The sequence below is a fragment of the Myotis brandtii genome, unplaced genomic scaffold (genome assembly GCF_000412655.1).
Source record: "Myotis brandtii unplaced genomic scaffold, ASM41265v1 scaffold2447, whole genome shotgun sequence".
Classification (NCBI taxonomy): Eukaryota; Metazoa; Chordata; class Mammalia; order Chiroptera; family Vespertilionidae; genus Myotis; species Myotis brandtii.
In genome coordinates, this window is record NW_005359255.1 from 123,736 (window position 1) to 140,505 (window position 16,770).

Consider the following 16,770-nt stretch of genomic DNA (forward strand, 5'->3'; position numbering starts at 1 on the left):
AGGGGAGGGAAGTTGGGGGCGAGATCAGGCCTGCAGGGGAGGGCAATTGGGGGTGAGATCAGGCCAGCAAGGGAGGGCAGTTGGAGTTGAGATCAGGCCAGCAGGGGAGGGCAGTTGGGGGTGAGATCAGACCAGCAGGGGAGGGCAGTTGGGGGCATTAGGCAGCCAGGCAAGTGGTTAGGAGCCATTGGTCCTGGATTGTGAGAGGGTGCAGGCCGGGCTGAGGGACACCCCTCTGAGCACAATTTTCATGCACCGGGCCTCTATATATATAAAAGCCTAAGCAACTATTATGAACAAACGATAGGAATGACCAGTCACTATGACACACACTGACCACAGGGGTCAGATGCTCAACGCAGGAGCTGCCCTTGGTGTTCAGTGGGCTCCCCCAGCGGGAGTGCCGCTCAGCTGACTGATCTGTGGCCATCAGCCTGGCAGCAGCCACTCACTCTCTCAGTAGTCCTGAAAGTCCAATCTCTGGAGAACAGGCCAGGCACTGATGCACCTGTACTGCTGGCATGATCCTGATAGTGCTGCCGGCCTCCTGGAAGTTGGCCTCGGGCACTGTGGCTGCTTCCTCTCCCTAGATGCTCTGCAAGGAAGAAAGGATATAAAAGCAGCCACCAAGTAGCTCCAGACAACCAGCACGAATGTCAGTGGGATGGGTCTGGATCCCGGGCTGGCAAGGGTGTTCTACTACCTGCCCAGAGGGCCGATAGCATCCAGGCCCATACCCACCTATGCATAAATTTGTGCACTGAGCCTGTAGTTCTATATAAAATGCTGTAAGGCTCTGTCCAGATAGAGCTTAATTGGTTAGAGTATAGTCCCAATACTCCAAGGTTGCAAGTTTGATCTCTGGTCAGGGCATATACAAGAATCTATCAATGAATACATAAATAAGTGGAACAACAGATCAGTGTTTCTCTTTCTCTCTTACCCTTCCTCTCTTTCTTTAAAGTCAATTACAAAAAAAAAGTGCTGTAGGAAGTCCTTCAGACTGAAATGACACTAGAGGATAACTAGAAGCCATACAAAGCGAAAACACTAGTAAAGGTGCCCAAATATAAAAGCCAAAATTGAATATTTTATGACCTCCTTATTTTCTTCATAATTGAAAAGTGCATGAAACAAACAGTAATTATGAAACTATGATAGTGGGCAAACAATGTATGAAGATGTAATTGTGACATCCTATCCTATATAATAAAAGGCTAAAATGCTAAGTGTGTGGTTGTCCATTCAACCAATCAAAGTGTAATATGCTAATGACATACTAAGGCTGCTCAACCACTTGCTATGACATGCATTGACCACCAGGGGGCAGACATTCTGACTGATAGGATAGCTTGTTGCTGTTGCTGGGTTCCGGCTGATTGGGACTGAGCGAGACAGGCCAGACATGCCCTGGAGTCCTCCCGTGATCCCTCCCCGCTGGCCAACCTCCCGTGTCCCTCCCTGGCCCCGATCATGCACTGGTGAGGTCCCTTGACTTGGCTTGTGCCCTCTCGCAATCCAGGAACTCTCAAGGGATGTCCGAAAGGCGGTTTCGGCCCAATCCTGCAGGCCAGGTCGAGGGGCCCGACTGTGCACAAATTTGTATGGAGCCTCTAGTAAAAATATAAAGGAAGAGGTACAGAGCTAAATAGGAACATTTGTGTTTTTTAAACTTACCATTAAAGGTAAGTTGTTATTAATTCAAACTCAATTGTTATAAAATAAAAGAGTAATTGGAACATGAGAATAACTAGGAAAATAATGAAATATATAGTAAAGATAAACATTAAACCAGAACACTAGAATAACCCACTTCATCACAAAGAAAAAATGGAAGAACTGAAGAACAAAAAGATATGACATGCAGAAAACAATGAAAGAAGTTCTTCCTTATTAACAGTTATATAACTTCAAAATTAAACTTGATTTGTTGGACCACTTATTTATATACTTGAGGCCTGGTGCACATGCACTGGTGGGGATCCTCAGCCTATCCTGCTCCCTGTCACAACCCGGGACCATTCAGGGAAGGTCTGACTGCCGGTTTTGGCCTGAGAGATGTTGTAGTGTGCGAAATGGCAACCAGTCGGGGAGGAGCCCGAGCCTGGGCCAGGCGCTGCTCCCATTCATCCCAGCCACACTGTGCCTGCTGCAGCTTGGTAGTGCACAGCCTTGGGAGTGGGAGAGGCTTATGCCGCCACAGCTGTGCTCGCCAGCCGTGAGCCCAGTATCTGGTGCCTGTCAGTCAGCTGAGCAGCGCTCCTGCTGTGGGAGTGCACTAACCATTAGGGGACAGATCCTGCGTTGAGTGTCTGCCCCTGGTGTTCAGTGTGCATCATAGCGACCGGTTGACTAGTTGTTCAATCATTCAGTTGACTAGTCGCTTAGGCTTCTATATGCAGTATATAGATTCATTGGTTGATTCTTGCATGCTACCTGACAGGCATATCGTGAAATACTCTAACCAACTGAGTTAGCCAGCTGGGCCAATTATTTTGAGTAAAAACTTGTTATTAAGTTTTAAATTAAGTTATTATGAAATTTAAAAGGGCATTACATTTTGATAAAATGGTTAATTCAGGAAGAAGACAAATGAAAAGTACAAAAGTAAAACAACAATCAAAAAACCAAAATCTAGCTCCCTATAATAATGAACAAAAATTGATGAACACTTAAGTAAAACAATGACAAAACACTCAAATTATAAAGATAATATATAAAAACTAGAGGCCCAGTGCACAAAATTTGTTCACAGGGTGTGGGGTGTCCCTCAACCCTGCCTGCACCCTCTCCAATCTGGGACCCCTCGGGGGATGTCTGACTGCAGGAACGGGTCTAAACCGGCAGTCCTCTCACAATCCGAGACTGCTGGCTCCTAACCGCTTGCCTGGCCTGCCTGCCTGATTGCCCCTAATCGTCTCTGTGCGCCAGCCTGATCGTACCCTAACCACTCCTTTGCTGGCCTGATTGACACCTAACTGATCCCCTGCCGCCCTGATGGCTCCCAACTGTCTTGCCCTGCTGGCTTGACCGGCCCCAACTGCCCTTCCCTGTTGGCCTGATCACCCCCAACTGCCCACCCCTGCCGTGACCCATCTCCTCCATGTGAGGTGGCGGAGATGCCAGGACTGGCCTTCTCTATGCTGCACAGAGCCATGGGACCCCCAGGCTTTACCATGTGGAGCAGCCGCCAGGCCCCGCCTCTGCTGTGTATTCGGCTGTCTTGTGGCAGCTATCTTGTGATGATGTAGTGTGAGGGCATGATGCCACCTAGGCTTTTATTATATAGGATGAGAATATTGCCCTGGCCAGTTTTGCTCAGTGGTTACAGCATCAGTCGGAGGACAAAAAGGATCTGAGGTTTGATACCTGGTTAAGGGCACACACCTTGTTTGCAGGTTTAGTTCTTAGTCCCAATAGGAGCGTGAGCAGGAGGCAACCAATTGATATCTCTCTCACATTGATGTTTCTCTCCAGTCCCCTGGCTTCTCCTTCTCCTGCTCTCTAAAAATCAATGGAGAAAATATCCTCTATGGTATGGTGAAGATTCAAAAAAAATGTGGGATATTATTAACCTTACTAGAGGCTCAGTGCACGAAATTGCACGAGACCCAGAGTCCCACCACCACCGCCACAGGACCCAGAGTCCTGTCGCCATTGCAGGACCCATCCATGCACTGCCTGGTGACTGGTCTCTTGGTCGTTCCGGCATTCTGTCCACTGGCTTTTTACTATATAGATAGTAGTAAAATAAATAAAGAGAACAGTGAATAACACCAAATTAGGTAGTCTAGACAAAATATACAAATTCTAGTCCTGAATATGTTTGTGTGTTGAATATATGTGGGAGGGAAAAAAACTGTGAACAAAAATCATGAGGCAAGACAAATGGTATAACTCGATACTTATATGATTTCACTATCATCAATATTCAAAAGCTTATGTTTTATTGAGATAATAAGGGCAAGGGGGAAAGAGAGAAACATCAACACGAGAGAGAGACATTAATTGGTTGGCTCCCGCTAATGCCAGTGATTGAACCTACAATGGAGGTGCATGCCCTTCACCAGGAATCAAATCTCAAACCCTTTTGGTCCAAGGACTAACACTCTAGCCACTGAGAAAACCGGCATGGGCAATATCCCCACGGTGTTAAGGAAAGAAGTTAAAAATGCAAGTAAAAACTGATAAAATTTCATAAACAAAAGGGAGCCTTGCAGATGCCAAGTCCAATTTGCACAAATGGAAAGTCTAAGGGAAGTGGACATAAAAGTGATAAAAAGTTGAGCAGAGATTAGCACAGACCTTAAAGAAGTTCATAAAAGAAAAAGTACAGTGTGTTGCATAGTGTATGTTAGTTTTCTTATAGACATTAGGGCTTATTCACTCTCTTTTGCAAAACTGGCTGATATAAGTCTATCCTGGAAATTCTCTAGTCTGAAACCACTCGCCAACTCCCATGACTTTATGAAATTAGAATTTATATGTTATAACTAGCTGTACCCGGCCATGCGTTGCTGTGGCTCAGTCTGGTTAAATGGAAAAGAAAGAAAAGAGAAAGTGCACGTTTCTAATATGTTTAATTTCACAATGCTTATGGGTATACAATATTTTTTGTTGTTCCATTGTCTGTGCAGATATAGAGATTGTCTGGTTTGCCAACTTTAGAACACACAACATATAATTGTCCATGTGAGAAGCAATTTGTGTCTAGATCTAAACCGCACAATTCTAAAGATTGGCCCTGAGCTTTGTTGATGGTGATTGCAAACGCCAATCGAATTGGGAATTGCAATTTCTTAAATTGAAATGACATATCAGTTGGAATCATAGGAATGAGAGGAATGAGGACATCTTCACCTTTGAAAGGTCCTGTTAAGATTGTTGCTTCTACAACATTGCTCATTAATTTTTTTACTGCAAGCCTCATGCCGTTGCAAAGCTTTGGCTGGATGATATTTTGCAACATGATAATTGGCACACAGATTTTCAATTGCAGTATGTGTGGTGGCATCCCTGGCAGATCAAATGAATTCAAAAATTCTGTTGGATAATTAACTGCTTCATCTGCTTTCACAACAGTGTCGATGGACTTGTGACTGCCTCGCCGCTTTGAATGTTAGACTGAATAATATTGTTAAGTTTGTAGATGTCTTTGTTCTTGGCCGCAAGAATAGCTCATTCAAAAAAATATAGAATAGCTTGTTCACTCAGCCAATCGTGATTCTTATAATTGGTTTGAATATTGGGAAATACTTTTTCAACCAATTCTTCTTTTAACATTACTAAATTGCAGGTTATGAGGCAATGAAATTCGTTCTGAGGTCAGGTCAACCAGCACTTTTCCAGCAATTGATGTGAGAATATCTCAGCTGATCGATCGTTTTGCAGCTAGACATGCATATTTGTAGACAATTTTATCTACAATTTATAATTGTAAACAGAAACATAGAAATGGAATTGTAAAATATTTAGCATAGCATTTGTTGCTTTTACGTCCAACAGATGGCACTGCTTTTCAAAAAGAGCATGTTTTTACCTGTCACAGATGTGACATCTATGTAATAGTAGGAATATAAGTATATAAAAACATGCGCATATTCGAATGCAATGTTGTATCAAAATTTCAAAGCAATAAGTGAAGAACTTTTGGAGATTTAAGATTTTGAACAAATGAACATTTACATTTTTATTTATATAGATAAAAACAGAAGACCAATTCTATACTGAAAGGCAGATTAAAAGGGAAAATCCATGTTTGAGCTTTTATGTTATTAAATAAATTATCTCAACTTTCCTTTCTTTTCCTTGTTATGATATACAAATAATCTGTATAGGTTTTCAACTTCACACTAACACAGGGAAAGAGATATGAGAGTGAGCCTAGTCCAGCCGTGGGCAAACTACGGCCCGTTTGAAATGAATAAAACTAAAAAAAAAAAAAAGACCGTACCCTTTTATCTAATGATGTTTACTTTGAATTTATATTAGTTCACACAAACACTCCATCCATGCTTTTGTTCCGGCCCTCCGGTTCAGTTTAAGAACCCATTGTGGTCCTCGAGTCAAAAAGTTTGCCCACCCCTGCCCTAGTCTCAACATCAAAATGCATATAACTTTATTTCCTCAAACAAGATCTTCCTCATTCCTTCCCCACACTTGAGCAGGATTAAGTTCCTTTTGCCCTTTATTTCCTGTACTCACAGGAACACCATAGGCCATGAGGGTATTGGGATTCATCAGGGTAACAAGTTGATGTAGAATGTCAGTCCGGCTATCAAACAACTCAGGTGTCAACCTCTTCATCACCTCCTCCAAATGTTCTGCTGCCAATGAGGGCACCCCATACCAGGTCTTTGGCTTGCCTCTGTTCAGGTAAAGAGAAGACATAAAAGTTTGGACATATAAAGTGAATCTTGAGGTCCAACCCAGCCATTGGAACATGCTCACCAGTGTAGGTAGTTGATGGAGTAACTCCAGTGATCCTCAATATGCCAACAAAATGCTCAGAGAACCATGCCAACATACAACCAGGGAACCTTCATGCCTGAGATGTCTGCAATGATATGGCAAAGAAAGACTGATCCAGCACTGGCATTACATTCAGGTTCCAACCACTGGTCACATACTGTCAGTTCAGAGATTTGAAAGAGCAGGAAAGGTTCGGTATTAGATAAAGAAAGGAAAACTAAGACAGACTTATACAGAATGACATAAACAATCAAATTAAACAAAACTATGGAATAAATAAAAGTTAACAGTGAATGCTATCTGAATAATGCATCCATTTCTAATTAAAAACAACAACATGTAAAAATGGTTTAAATGAATGAAACTTTAATATAAAACATATCCATTAAATTCATTGCTTAACAGACACCATTAGAAACAATTTCATTTTCTGCTATTGTTTTAGAAGCAACAGCCAAAACAGTCAGAGGAAATAAAATACCTGAATATAAAAACTAGAAAAATGACAGGACTGTACTTATCAATTGTATTACTGAAAATCCACCCCAAAATTCCTAAGTACTTAATATATATAATTTCAATTTTATATTACACTAGTGGCCCATTGCACAAAGATTCGCACAATAGGCCTTCCTTCCCCTGGCTGCTGGCATCAGTTTTCCTCTGGCACCCAGGACCCAGGCTTTGGTCCGAACCTGGCAGCAAGGCTTGGCTTCTCTGCTGCAGCTGCAGCAGCAAGGCTTGGCTTCTCTCCTGGAAACCCAGGCCCCCAGGCCCTCCTTGAGCAGAGGACTTGAGCCAGAGACCTTAAGCTGGAGGCCTTGAGCAGAACCCAGGGCCAGCAGGAAGCTTGACTTCCTTCATTGCCGGGAGCAACCCAAGCCTCCTGCTCGATCCAGCTCTGTGACCACCACCATCTACAGTCGTCTTCAGTCTTCACTCTGCACCTGCATATGTAAATTCACCTCCATCTTTGTTGGGTTGATTTGCATAGTCACTGATTGGCTGGTGGGTGTAGTGGAGTGATAAAGTGATGGTTAATTTGCATGTTTCTCTTTTATTATATAGGATTGTAGTTAACTATTGAGAGAAATCATAAAGAACCACAAAGTGGAAGAAATATTTAAAAGGATAGAACCTAAAAAAATTAAAGTGTTTTAAAAATAAAAGTTCTAAAACTAATGTGTGACTTGGATCATTAATAGTTTTACTGGCCAAAACTTAAGGTAGAAGATAAAATTTTAGGTATTAGAGACCTAAACCTAAAGTTATAACATTAAACATTAATTTTACTCTCAAACAAGTTAATTTTACTGAAACTGAAGAATGTAGGGAAAAGAAATCTCTAAACATAAAGTCAATATACTTTCTGCTTCTGTAAGAGAACAAAACAAACCAAATGCTCCTGAGAGTTCTGATCCATAACCTGTCATCAGAGAAATTGGAACCAGAATACACACTTACAAAAACATGCCAAGTAAAAAAAGTGTATTAGAGTTTTGAATTGTGTCCTCAGTCATTTAGCAGAAAATATGATTGGTGGGAATGAAATGACTGAAAAATTTTTGAGAAATCATCAAACTATTTAAACACAACCAATAAGAGTATAGACAGTAAACTTATCAATATATTAAAAAACGAAACAGCAAAAGCTGCAGAAAGAAAATTTTCCTTAATCTTGACCAGAAAACTCACAACCGGAATTCTAAATATAAAAATATACAATTAATATTAGAAATCTGAAGACTAAAAGTGGTCCAAAAGTAATAAACTTTTAAGAAAATTGGTAAATTTTAAAATTACTTTTAATAAATTACTGAAAATACAGGAGCAAGAGAAAAAAAGAAAATATAAAACAGATTAAGAATCATGAAGATGAAGTTAGAATAAGAACATAAGATTATTGCATTTCATGATAACAAGAAAGATTTAAGATAAAAAGAAGTTATATTGGAAGGGTCAATGCCCAAGAATTTTCTAGAATTGAAGAAAGTTGGATCCTCAGATTTGAGAAACACAATACCAAAAACATTTGCAATTAGCCAGAAGAGATCTTATAGCAATAAGAAAAACAGATTAAATTACATATAAATTAATGTAATAAATACAGTTAATGTCTCAAAGGTAACAATATGCTAAGTATTTTTAATGTTCTGAAAGAAAGTAACTCCCAAATCAGATTTGTACATAGCCAGCAAAATACCTTTTTTAAGAATAAAGGTAGAGAACCTGGCTGGAGAACCTGGCTAGAGAACCTGGCTAGGCTGCTGATCAACTGAATGCTGTCTCCGTGTCATTCATTCTTCACCGACTCCGTCCACACCTTTGGGAACCCCTGGACCTGCTGGGGCTGGACCCCAACAGGATTTGGCAAGCAGCTCCAGGGACCGCCCCCCCCCCTCGACCTCCCAGATCCTCTTCCCCTCGAACTTTGCAGTAAATATTATTGTTTGGTTTTTACTCAGGGCTTTTGTTTTCCAACAAGTTTCTATCATTTCAGGAAATAGAAGAATCAGGCTAAACTAGCCACCCAATCCACATACAAATGTGCGTGCCTACACATAGGCACACATGCCTCCATGATATACTAAGGAGGAGAGGGTTGACGCAAGAAGGATCAAGACTGCTTGTCCTTATTAAAGCCAAGAGAGATAAAGTGTCTTTTGTGTTGTCCCAACTGCCTGGCAGATGAAATCTGGACAGAAAACTTATGCACCATGCTCCACATCAGTACTTCTCAAATTCAATTACCCAGAAGGTTCACCTGGGGAACTCATTGAAACACAGATTCTGGGCCTCTCCCCAGGAGATTCCGATTCAGTACATTTGGGCAGGACCCAAGAAATTGCATCTCTACGTTCCAGATGCCAATACATCTTTGAGAGCCACTGCTCTACTCTATCCCATTTCTGGCCACTTGTCCTTGTCCCAAGCTAGCAGATCTCATCAAGGCCATTAATTGTCGCCAGAGTGAGCTCCTTTGCCCAGTGTGGCCCAGTGACCACAATTGTTTGTGTTGCTCTCATTGATTTAGAAGTTCAAGTTGTCATACTTGGTCATCCTGGACTAGGACTGTTTTTAAACAGAATCCAGAAAAAGGGGCCAAAGAGGCCTCCTGTCCCCACTCACTTTGCCGGCCTCCTGCCGGGGCCTCACTTGAGAGTGGGAGGAGTTAGTTCTCTGCTTGCTAGGAGTGAAAAAGAAACTTTGCCACATTAGAGCAGTCTTAGGAGGACTCCTAAGTCCACAGGTGCCCTGCCTTCTTGGGTCCTTCGAGGACTCCCGAGGTGGCTGAGACCTGTCCTCTCTCCTAAGGGAAGACTTCAGGTCCACTATCGACCCGCAGGGCCTCCTCTGGGATCAGCCCATCACTTTCTGGAGCTGGGACTCGGGGTACCAGAACCCTGAGACTAAAACCAGAACTGCGGGGCCACCTTGGAGCCAGCAAAGGTCTGCCCAGAACAGAGTAGGGATGGGGAGGGAGGAGGTGGAGAGTGTCATCCTGCAGGGGGAGCCTTTGTGCTGGCTGCTTTCAGGCTGCCCTTTGGGGTATGAAGGATGATCTGACCGGAAACACTCGCAGAGTCCAGATGAAATCTCCAGGCTTCTGCACGCCCGGGTCGCCTCCATTTAGAATTTGCACCCTCTCCCTTGAAGGGGCTCAGGACTCCAGTCTTGATATGATAAAGCGAAGTTTCTGACAAAACTCAGGCATTGGACATTGGGGACTTCATGTCAGCCTTTGCTAGGGCTATTTAAAAAGGCATAGAGATGGCTTCATACACTGTTGGTAAAGGTGGAAATGTTCCCTTCTTTCTGAAAGGAGACGTGACAAAGTGGCTGAAAGACCTTAAATGTGCGATTCTGCTTCTAGGCATTTCCTCTGAGGAAATAATTGGACCAGGGCTCAAAGACGAATGTACAAGGACAGTCACTGCGGCTCTATTCACAGTAGCAAACAATGTAAACAACTTAAATACACGAATAAAAAAAACAGGAGTTTGGTTAAAAAAAAAGAATAAAGGTAAAGGAACACAATTTTTTTTGTCAAATAAACAACATTTAACATCTCAATTTGCAAAATTTTGTAATAATTTACTATGGAAATAAAAATAGCACACAAAAAAAGATCGGGGTTTCAAGAAGGGTAAACAATAAACAAAAGCTATTCATGTGACGAAATCTATATGAAACATGAAAATGTAAACTGATAAAAAAAAGTATCTATCCAATTTGAGCAAAAAAATATTAAGAATGCACAATTGAGCATATCATCATGTGTCAATTTCTGGGTTCTCTATTCTGTTCCATTGGTCTAGATGCTGCTCTTGTGACAGAACCAGGCTGTTTTGAGAATTATGGCTTGGTAATACAGCCTGTTATCTAGCATTGTGAGCCCTCCAACTTTGTTCTTCTTTCTCAGGATTGCTACAGCTATTCGGGGTCTTTCTTTATTCCAGATGAATTTTTGGAGAGTTTGTTCTAGATCTGTGAAATATGCCATTGGTATTTTAATGGGGGTTACATTAAATTTATAGATTGCTTTGGGTAGTATGGACATTTTAATGACACTGATTATACCAATCCATTAGAAGGGTATATTCTTCCATTTGTTTATGTCTTCCTCTATTTTTTCAACGTCCTGTAGTTTTCCCAAATACAGATCTTTTACCTTCTTGGTTAAGTTTATTCAAAAGTATCTTAATATTTTTTGCAATGGTAAATGGGATTGTTTGTTTAGTTTCCCTATCTGAGAGCTCAATCCCCTATATAATAAAAGGGTAATGTGAAAATTGACCCTAACAGCAAACAACTAGAACGACCAGTTGCTATGACACGCAATAAACACCAAGGGGCAGATGCTCAATGCAGGCGCTGCCTCCTGGTGGTCAGTGCACTTCCACAGGGGAAGCGCTGCACAGCCATAGCTTATGGCTGGCCAGCACAGCAGCAGTGGTGGGAGCCTCCTCATGACAGTACTAAGGATGTCCGACTAACGGCTTAGGCTTGCTCCCTGTCCTACGCCGTTAGTCAGACATCCCCCAAGGGCTCCCAGGCTGCCAGAGGGATGTCTGACTACCAGCTTAGCCTTGATCCCTGGGGAGTGGGCCTAAGCCAGCAGGTGGACCTCCCTTGAGGGTTCCCAGATGGCAAGAACGCAAGGCTGAGGTACCCCTTGATTGCACGAATTTTCATGCATCAGGCCTCTGTATGGTGTATAAAAATGCAATAGATTTCTGGTTAACTTTGCATCCAGCTACACTGCTGAATTTATTAAGACCAGCAAGTTTTTTTTTTATGGCGTCTTTAGGGTTTTCTATGTACCATATCATGTCACTTTCAAATAATGTCAGTTTTACTTCTTCACCAATTTGGATGCCTTTTATTACCTTTCCTTGTCTGATCCCTATCACTAGCATTTCCAGTACTATATTGAACAGGAGTGGTAAAAGTGTGCCACCTTGTCTTGTTCCTGTTTCTCAGGGGAAAAGGTTTTAGTTTTCGCCCATAAAGTGTGATGTTGGGTATAAGTTTGGTATATGTGTTTTATTATGTTGAAGTATGATTCTTTTAATTCCATATTATTGAGAGTTTTTATTTAAAAAGGGTGTTGATGTTGAAGGTGAGAGCTGTTGCAATGAGCTAGCGTCAACACCACCCAGCCTGGCCTCCAAAAACCCTAATAGTTGCAACAATCCTGAGAAAGAACAACAAAGTAGGTGGGATCTCAATACCAGATATCAAGCTGTATTACAAAGCCACTGTTCTCAAAACTGCCTGGTACTGGCACAAGAACAGACATATAGGCCAATGAAATAGAACAGAGAACCCAGAAATCACAAAAGCCTTTATGCTCAATTAATATTTGACAAAGGAGGCAAGAGCTTACATTGGAGTCAAGACAGTCTTTTCAATAAATGCTGTTGGGAAAATGGGACAGATACAAGCAAAAAAATTAAACTTAACCACCAACTTACACCACACAAAAAAATAAACTCAAAATGATGAAAAGAATAAATGTAAGATGTGAACACATCAAAATCCAACCAAAAGCCATTAGCAGCAAAATTTCATACATCTCTTGTAGCAATATCTTTATGGATACATCTCCTAGAACAATGTAAGTTAAGGATAAATTAAATAAATGGGAATACATCAAAATAAAAAAAAAAACTTCTGCACAGCAAAAGAAACCATCAACAAAATAACAAGAGAGCCCAGTGCATGGGAGAACATATTTGCCAATAATACATCCAATAAGGGGTTAACTTCCAAAATTTATGGGAAACTCATACAACTTAATAAAAAAAAGACAAACAACCCAACTAAAAATGGGCAAAGGGATTCAAGGAACAGCAGCCTCCTGTTCACCACACCCTCTGTCTGAGAAACAGCAGCTGTGTGTGAAGCCTCCAACCACCAGCCAGAGAAGCCACCACAGTGGTGAACAGCACCCACCACAGGAGCTGCTGCCAACTGAGGAGCAGCTGCTACAACAATCATCTGAAGAGCAACCACAGCCCGACGAGCCACTGCCACTCAGGGAGCAGCCACTGAATGACTCAACATCTAGATATGTCAGGGAGATCTAACATGGGTAGGCAAAGAAACCCCCAAAGGAAAGAAAAGGAGGACTCGCCAGAAAAGCCACTAAGTGAAACCAAGGCATGCAGCATGACAGAAAAAGAATTCAGATTAAGGGTCCTAGAATGCATAAACTGGATGGAGGAAAAACCAACAACTTATGCAAGAAGCAAGAAGAAACAGATGAAAAAATCAATAAATTATGTAAGAATCAAGAAGAAATGAAGAGTGATATAGCTGCAATGAAAAACACCATTGAAAGCTTCAACAGTAGACTAGGAGAAGCAGAGGACTGAATTAGCGAATTAGAAGACAGGGAAACAAAACACACACAAACTGAACAGCAATTGGAGAAAAAAATTAAAAGACAGGAGGAGAGCCTAAGGGAGATATGGGACAACCTGAAACAAAACAACATATGAATAATAGGGGTGCCAGAACAACAGAAAGAGGAACAAGCAGAAAAGCAGCTAAGTGAGACAGAGGCATGCAACATGACGGAAAAAGAATTCAGAATAAGGGTCCTAGAGTACATGCACCGGTCGGAGGAAAAAATCAATACCATATGCAAGAAGCTAGAAGAATCAGATGAAAAATTCAATACCATATGCAAGAAGCTAGAAGAATCAGATGAAAAATTCAATACCATATGCAAGAAGCTAGAAGAATCAGATGAAAAATTCAATACCATATGCAAGAAGCTAGAAGAATCAGATGAAAAATTCAATACCATATGCAAGAAGCTAGAAGAATCAGATGAAAAATTCAATACCATATGCAAGAAGCTAGAAGAAACAGATGAAAAAATCAACAACTTAAGTAAGGCCCAAGAAGAAATGAAGAGTGATATAGCTGCCATAAAAAACTCCATTGAAAGTATCAACAGTAGACTAGGAGAAGCGGAGGACCGAATTAGTGAATTAGAAGACAAGGAAGCAAAACACACCCAAACTATACTGCAAATGGAGAAAAAAATTAAAAGACAGGAGGAGAGCCTAAGGGAGCTTTGGGACAACATGAAACGAAACAACATACGAATAATAGGGGTGCCAGAACAACAGAAAGATGAACATGGATTAGAAAACCTATTCGAAGAAATAATATCAGAAAACTTCCCTGAGGTGGGGAAGAAAAAAGTCACACAAGCCCAGAGAGTCCCAAACAAGGTGAATCCGAAAAGACCCACACCAAGACACATCATAATTACCATGGCAAATGTTCAGGACAAAGAGAGAATCTTACAGGCTGCAAGAGAGAGACGGAAAGTTACATACAAGGGATCTCCCATTAGATTATCAAATGATTTCTCAACAGAAACACATCAGGCCAGAAAAGAATGGACAGAAATCTACAAAGTGATGCAAAGCAAAGGACTGAATCCAAGAATACTCTATCCAGCAAGGCTTTCATTCAAAATTGAAGGGGAAATAAGAAGCTTCACAGACAAAAAAAGGCTAAGGGAGTTTATCACCACCAAGCCAGCCATGCAAGAAATGCTAAAGGGACTGGTGTAAAAAGAAGAAATAACAAGCTCAGAAAGAAAACAGCCACACACACAAAAAAAGAAATGGCTACAAACAAGTACCTTTCAATAATAACTTTAAATGTAAACGGACTAAATGCTCCAACCAAAAGACATCGAGTGGCTGAATGGATAAAAAAACATGACCCATACATCTGCTGTCTACAAGAGACCCACCTCATTAGAAGGGACTCACACAGACTGAAAGTGAAGGGATGGAAAAATATCTTTCACGCAAATGGAAAGGAAAAGAAAGCTGGGGTAGCAATACTTATATCGGACAAAATACATCTCAAAGTGAAGGCCATAACCAGAGATAAGGAAGGCCACTTCATAATACTAAAGGGATCAATACAACAAGAAGATATAACCCTGGTAAACATATATGCACCCAATGCAGGAGCACCCAAATTCATAAAAAAACTCCTGGAAGATATCAAAGGAGAGATCGACAACAATACAATCATAGTAGGGGACTTTAATACACCACTGACATCACTGGATAAATCCTCTAGACAAACAATCAGCAAAGAAACAGCAATCCTAAATGACTCACTAGATCAGATGGACTTAATTGACATCTTCAGAACACTTCACCCCAAAGCCATGGAATATACATTCCTCTCAGGTGCTCATGGGACATATTCAAAAATAGACCACATATTGGGTCACAAGCAAAGTCTCCCCAAATTCAAGAAGATTGAAATCATAAAAAGCTTCTTCTCAGACCACGATGGCATAATGTTAGAAATAAACTACAATAAAAACAACCCAAAATACTCAAACACTTGGAAGCTGAATAGCATGTTATTAAATATTGATTGGGTTACCAATGAGATCAAAGAAGAAATTAAAGCATCCTGGAAACTAATGACAATGAAAACACAACAATCCAAAACCTATGGGACACAATGAAAGCAGTCCTGAGAGGGAAGTTTATAGCTCTACAGGCCTATCTCAAAAAACAAGAAAAAATGGTAGTAAATCATCTAATTCTACAACTCAAAGAATTAGAAAGAGAGCAACAAGAAAAGCCCAGAGTGAGCAGAGGGAAGGAGATAATAAAGATTAGAGCAGAAATAAATGACATAAAGACCAAAAAAACAATACATAAAATCAATGAAACCAAGAGCAGGTTTTTTGAAAGGATAAACAAGATTGACAAACCTCTAGGCAGGCTAACCAAGAGGCAAAGAGAGAGGACCCAAATAAACAAAATCAGAAATGATAGAGGCAAAATAACAACAGACCCCAAAGAAATAAAAATGATTGTTTAAAAATACTATGGACAGCTCTACTCCAACAAACTAGACAACCTGGAGGAAATGGCCAAATTCCTAGAAAAATACAACATTCCAAAACTCAATAAGGAAGAATCTAAAAATATCAAAGGCCAATAACTATGGAAGAAATTGAAGCAGTCATCAAAAGCTTCCAGCAAACAAAAGCCCAACCAGACGGCTACACAGGGGAGTTTCACCAAACATTCAAGGAAGAACTAAAACCTATCCTCCTCAGACTACTACAAAAAATTCAAGAGAAAGGAACACTTCCAAGCTCATTCTATGAAGCCAGCATCACCCTAATACCAAAACCAGGTAAAGACAACACAATGAAAGAGAATTACGGGCCAGTATCCCTCATGAACATAGAAGCCAAAATCGTCAACAAAATCTTAGCCAATCGGATCCAGCAGTACATCAGAAAGATCATACACCATGACCAAGTAGGATTTTTCCCAGGGATGCAAGGATGGTACAATATCCGCAAATCAATAAACGTAATACATCACATAAACAAATTGAAAGAAAAAAAAATCACATAGTCATACCAATTGATGCAGAAAAAGCATTTGACAAAATCCAACACCTATTTTTGATAAAAACTCTCAGCAACATGGGAGTATAAGGATCATACCTCAAATAATAAAATCCATATATGTCAGGCCCACAGCCAAAATCATACTCAATGGACAAAGACTAACACCATTTCCCCTAAGAACAGGAACAAGACCGGGATGCCCACTCTCACCATTCCTGTTCAACATAGTACTGGAAATATTAGCCATTGCAATTAGACAAGAAGAAGAAATAAAAGGCATCCAAATTGGAAAAGAGGAAGGAAAACTGTCCTTATTTGCAGATGACATGATATTATACATAGAAAACCCTAAAGACTCCATCAAAAAACTA

General features: G+C 40.8%; 1 protein-coding gene across 1 annotated transcript in view; it reads right to left on the reverse strand.

Annotated features, from left to right (window-relative positions):
• Positions 1-16,770, reverse strand: part of LOC102251810 (lysine-specific demethylase 5D) — an 80,200-nt gene that overhangs the window by 22,205 nt on the left and 41,225 nt on the right. The window contains 3 exon segments of the mRNA XM_005867174.2: positions 6,205-6,367; positions 6,451-6,577; positions 6,580-6,628. Coding sequence (XP_005867236.2) covers positions 6,205-6,367; positions 6,451-6,577; positions 6,580-6,628 — 339 coding nt within the window.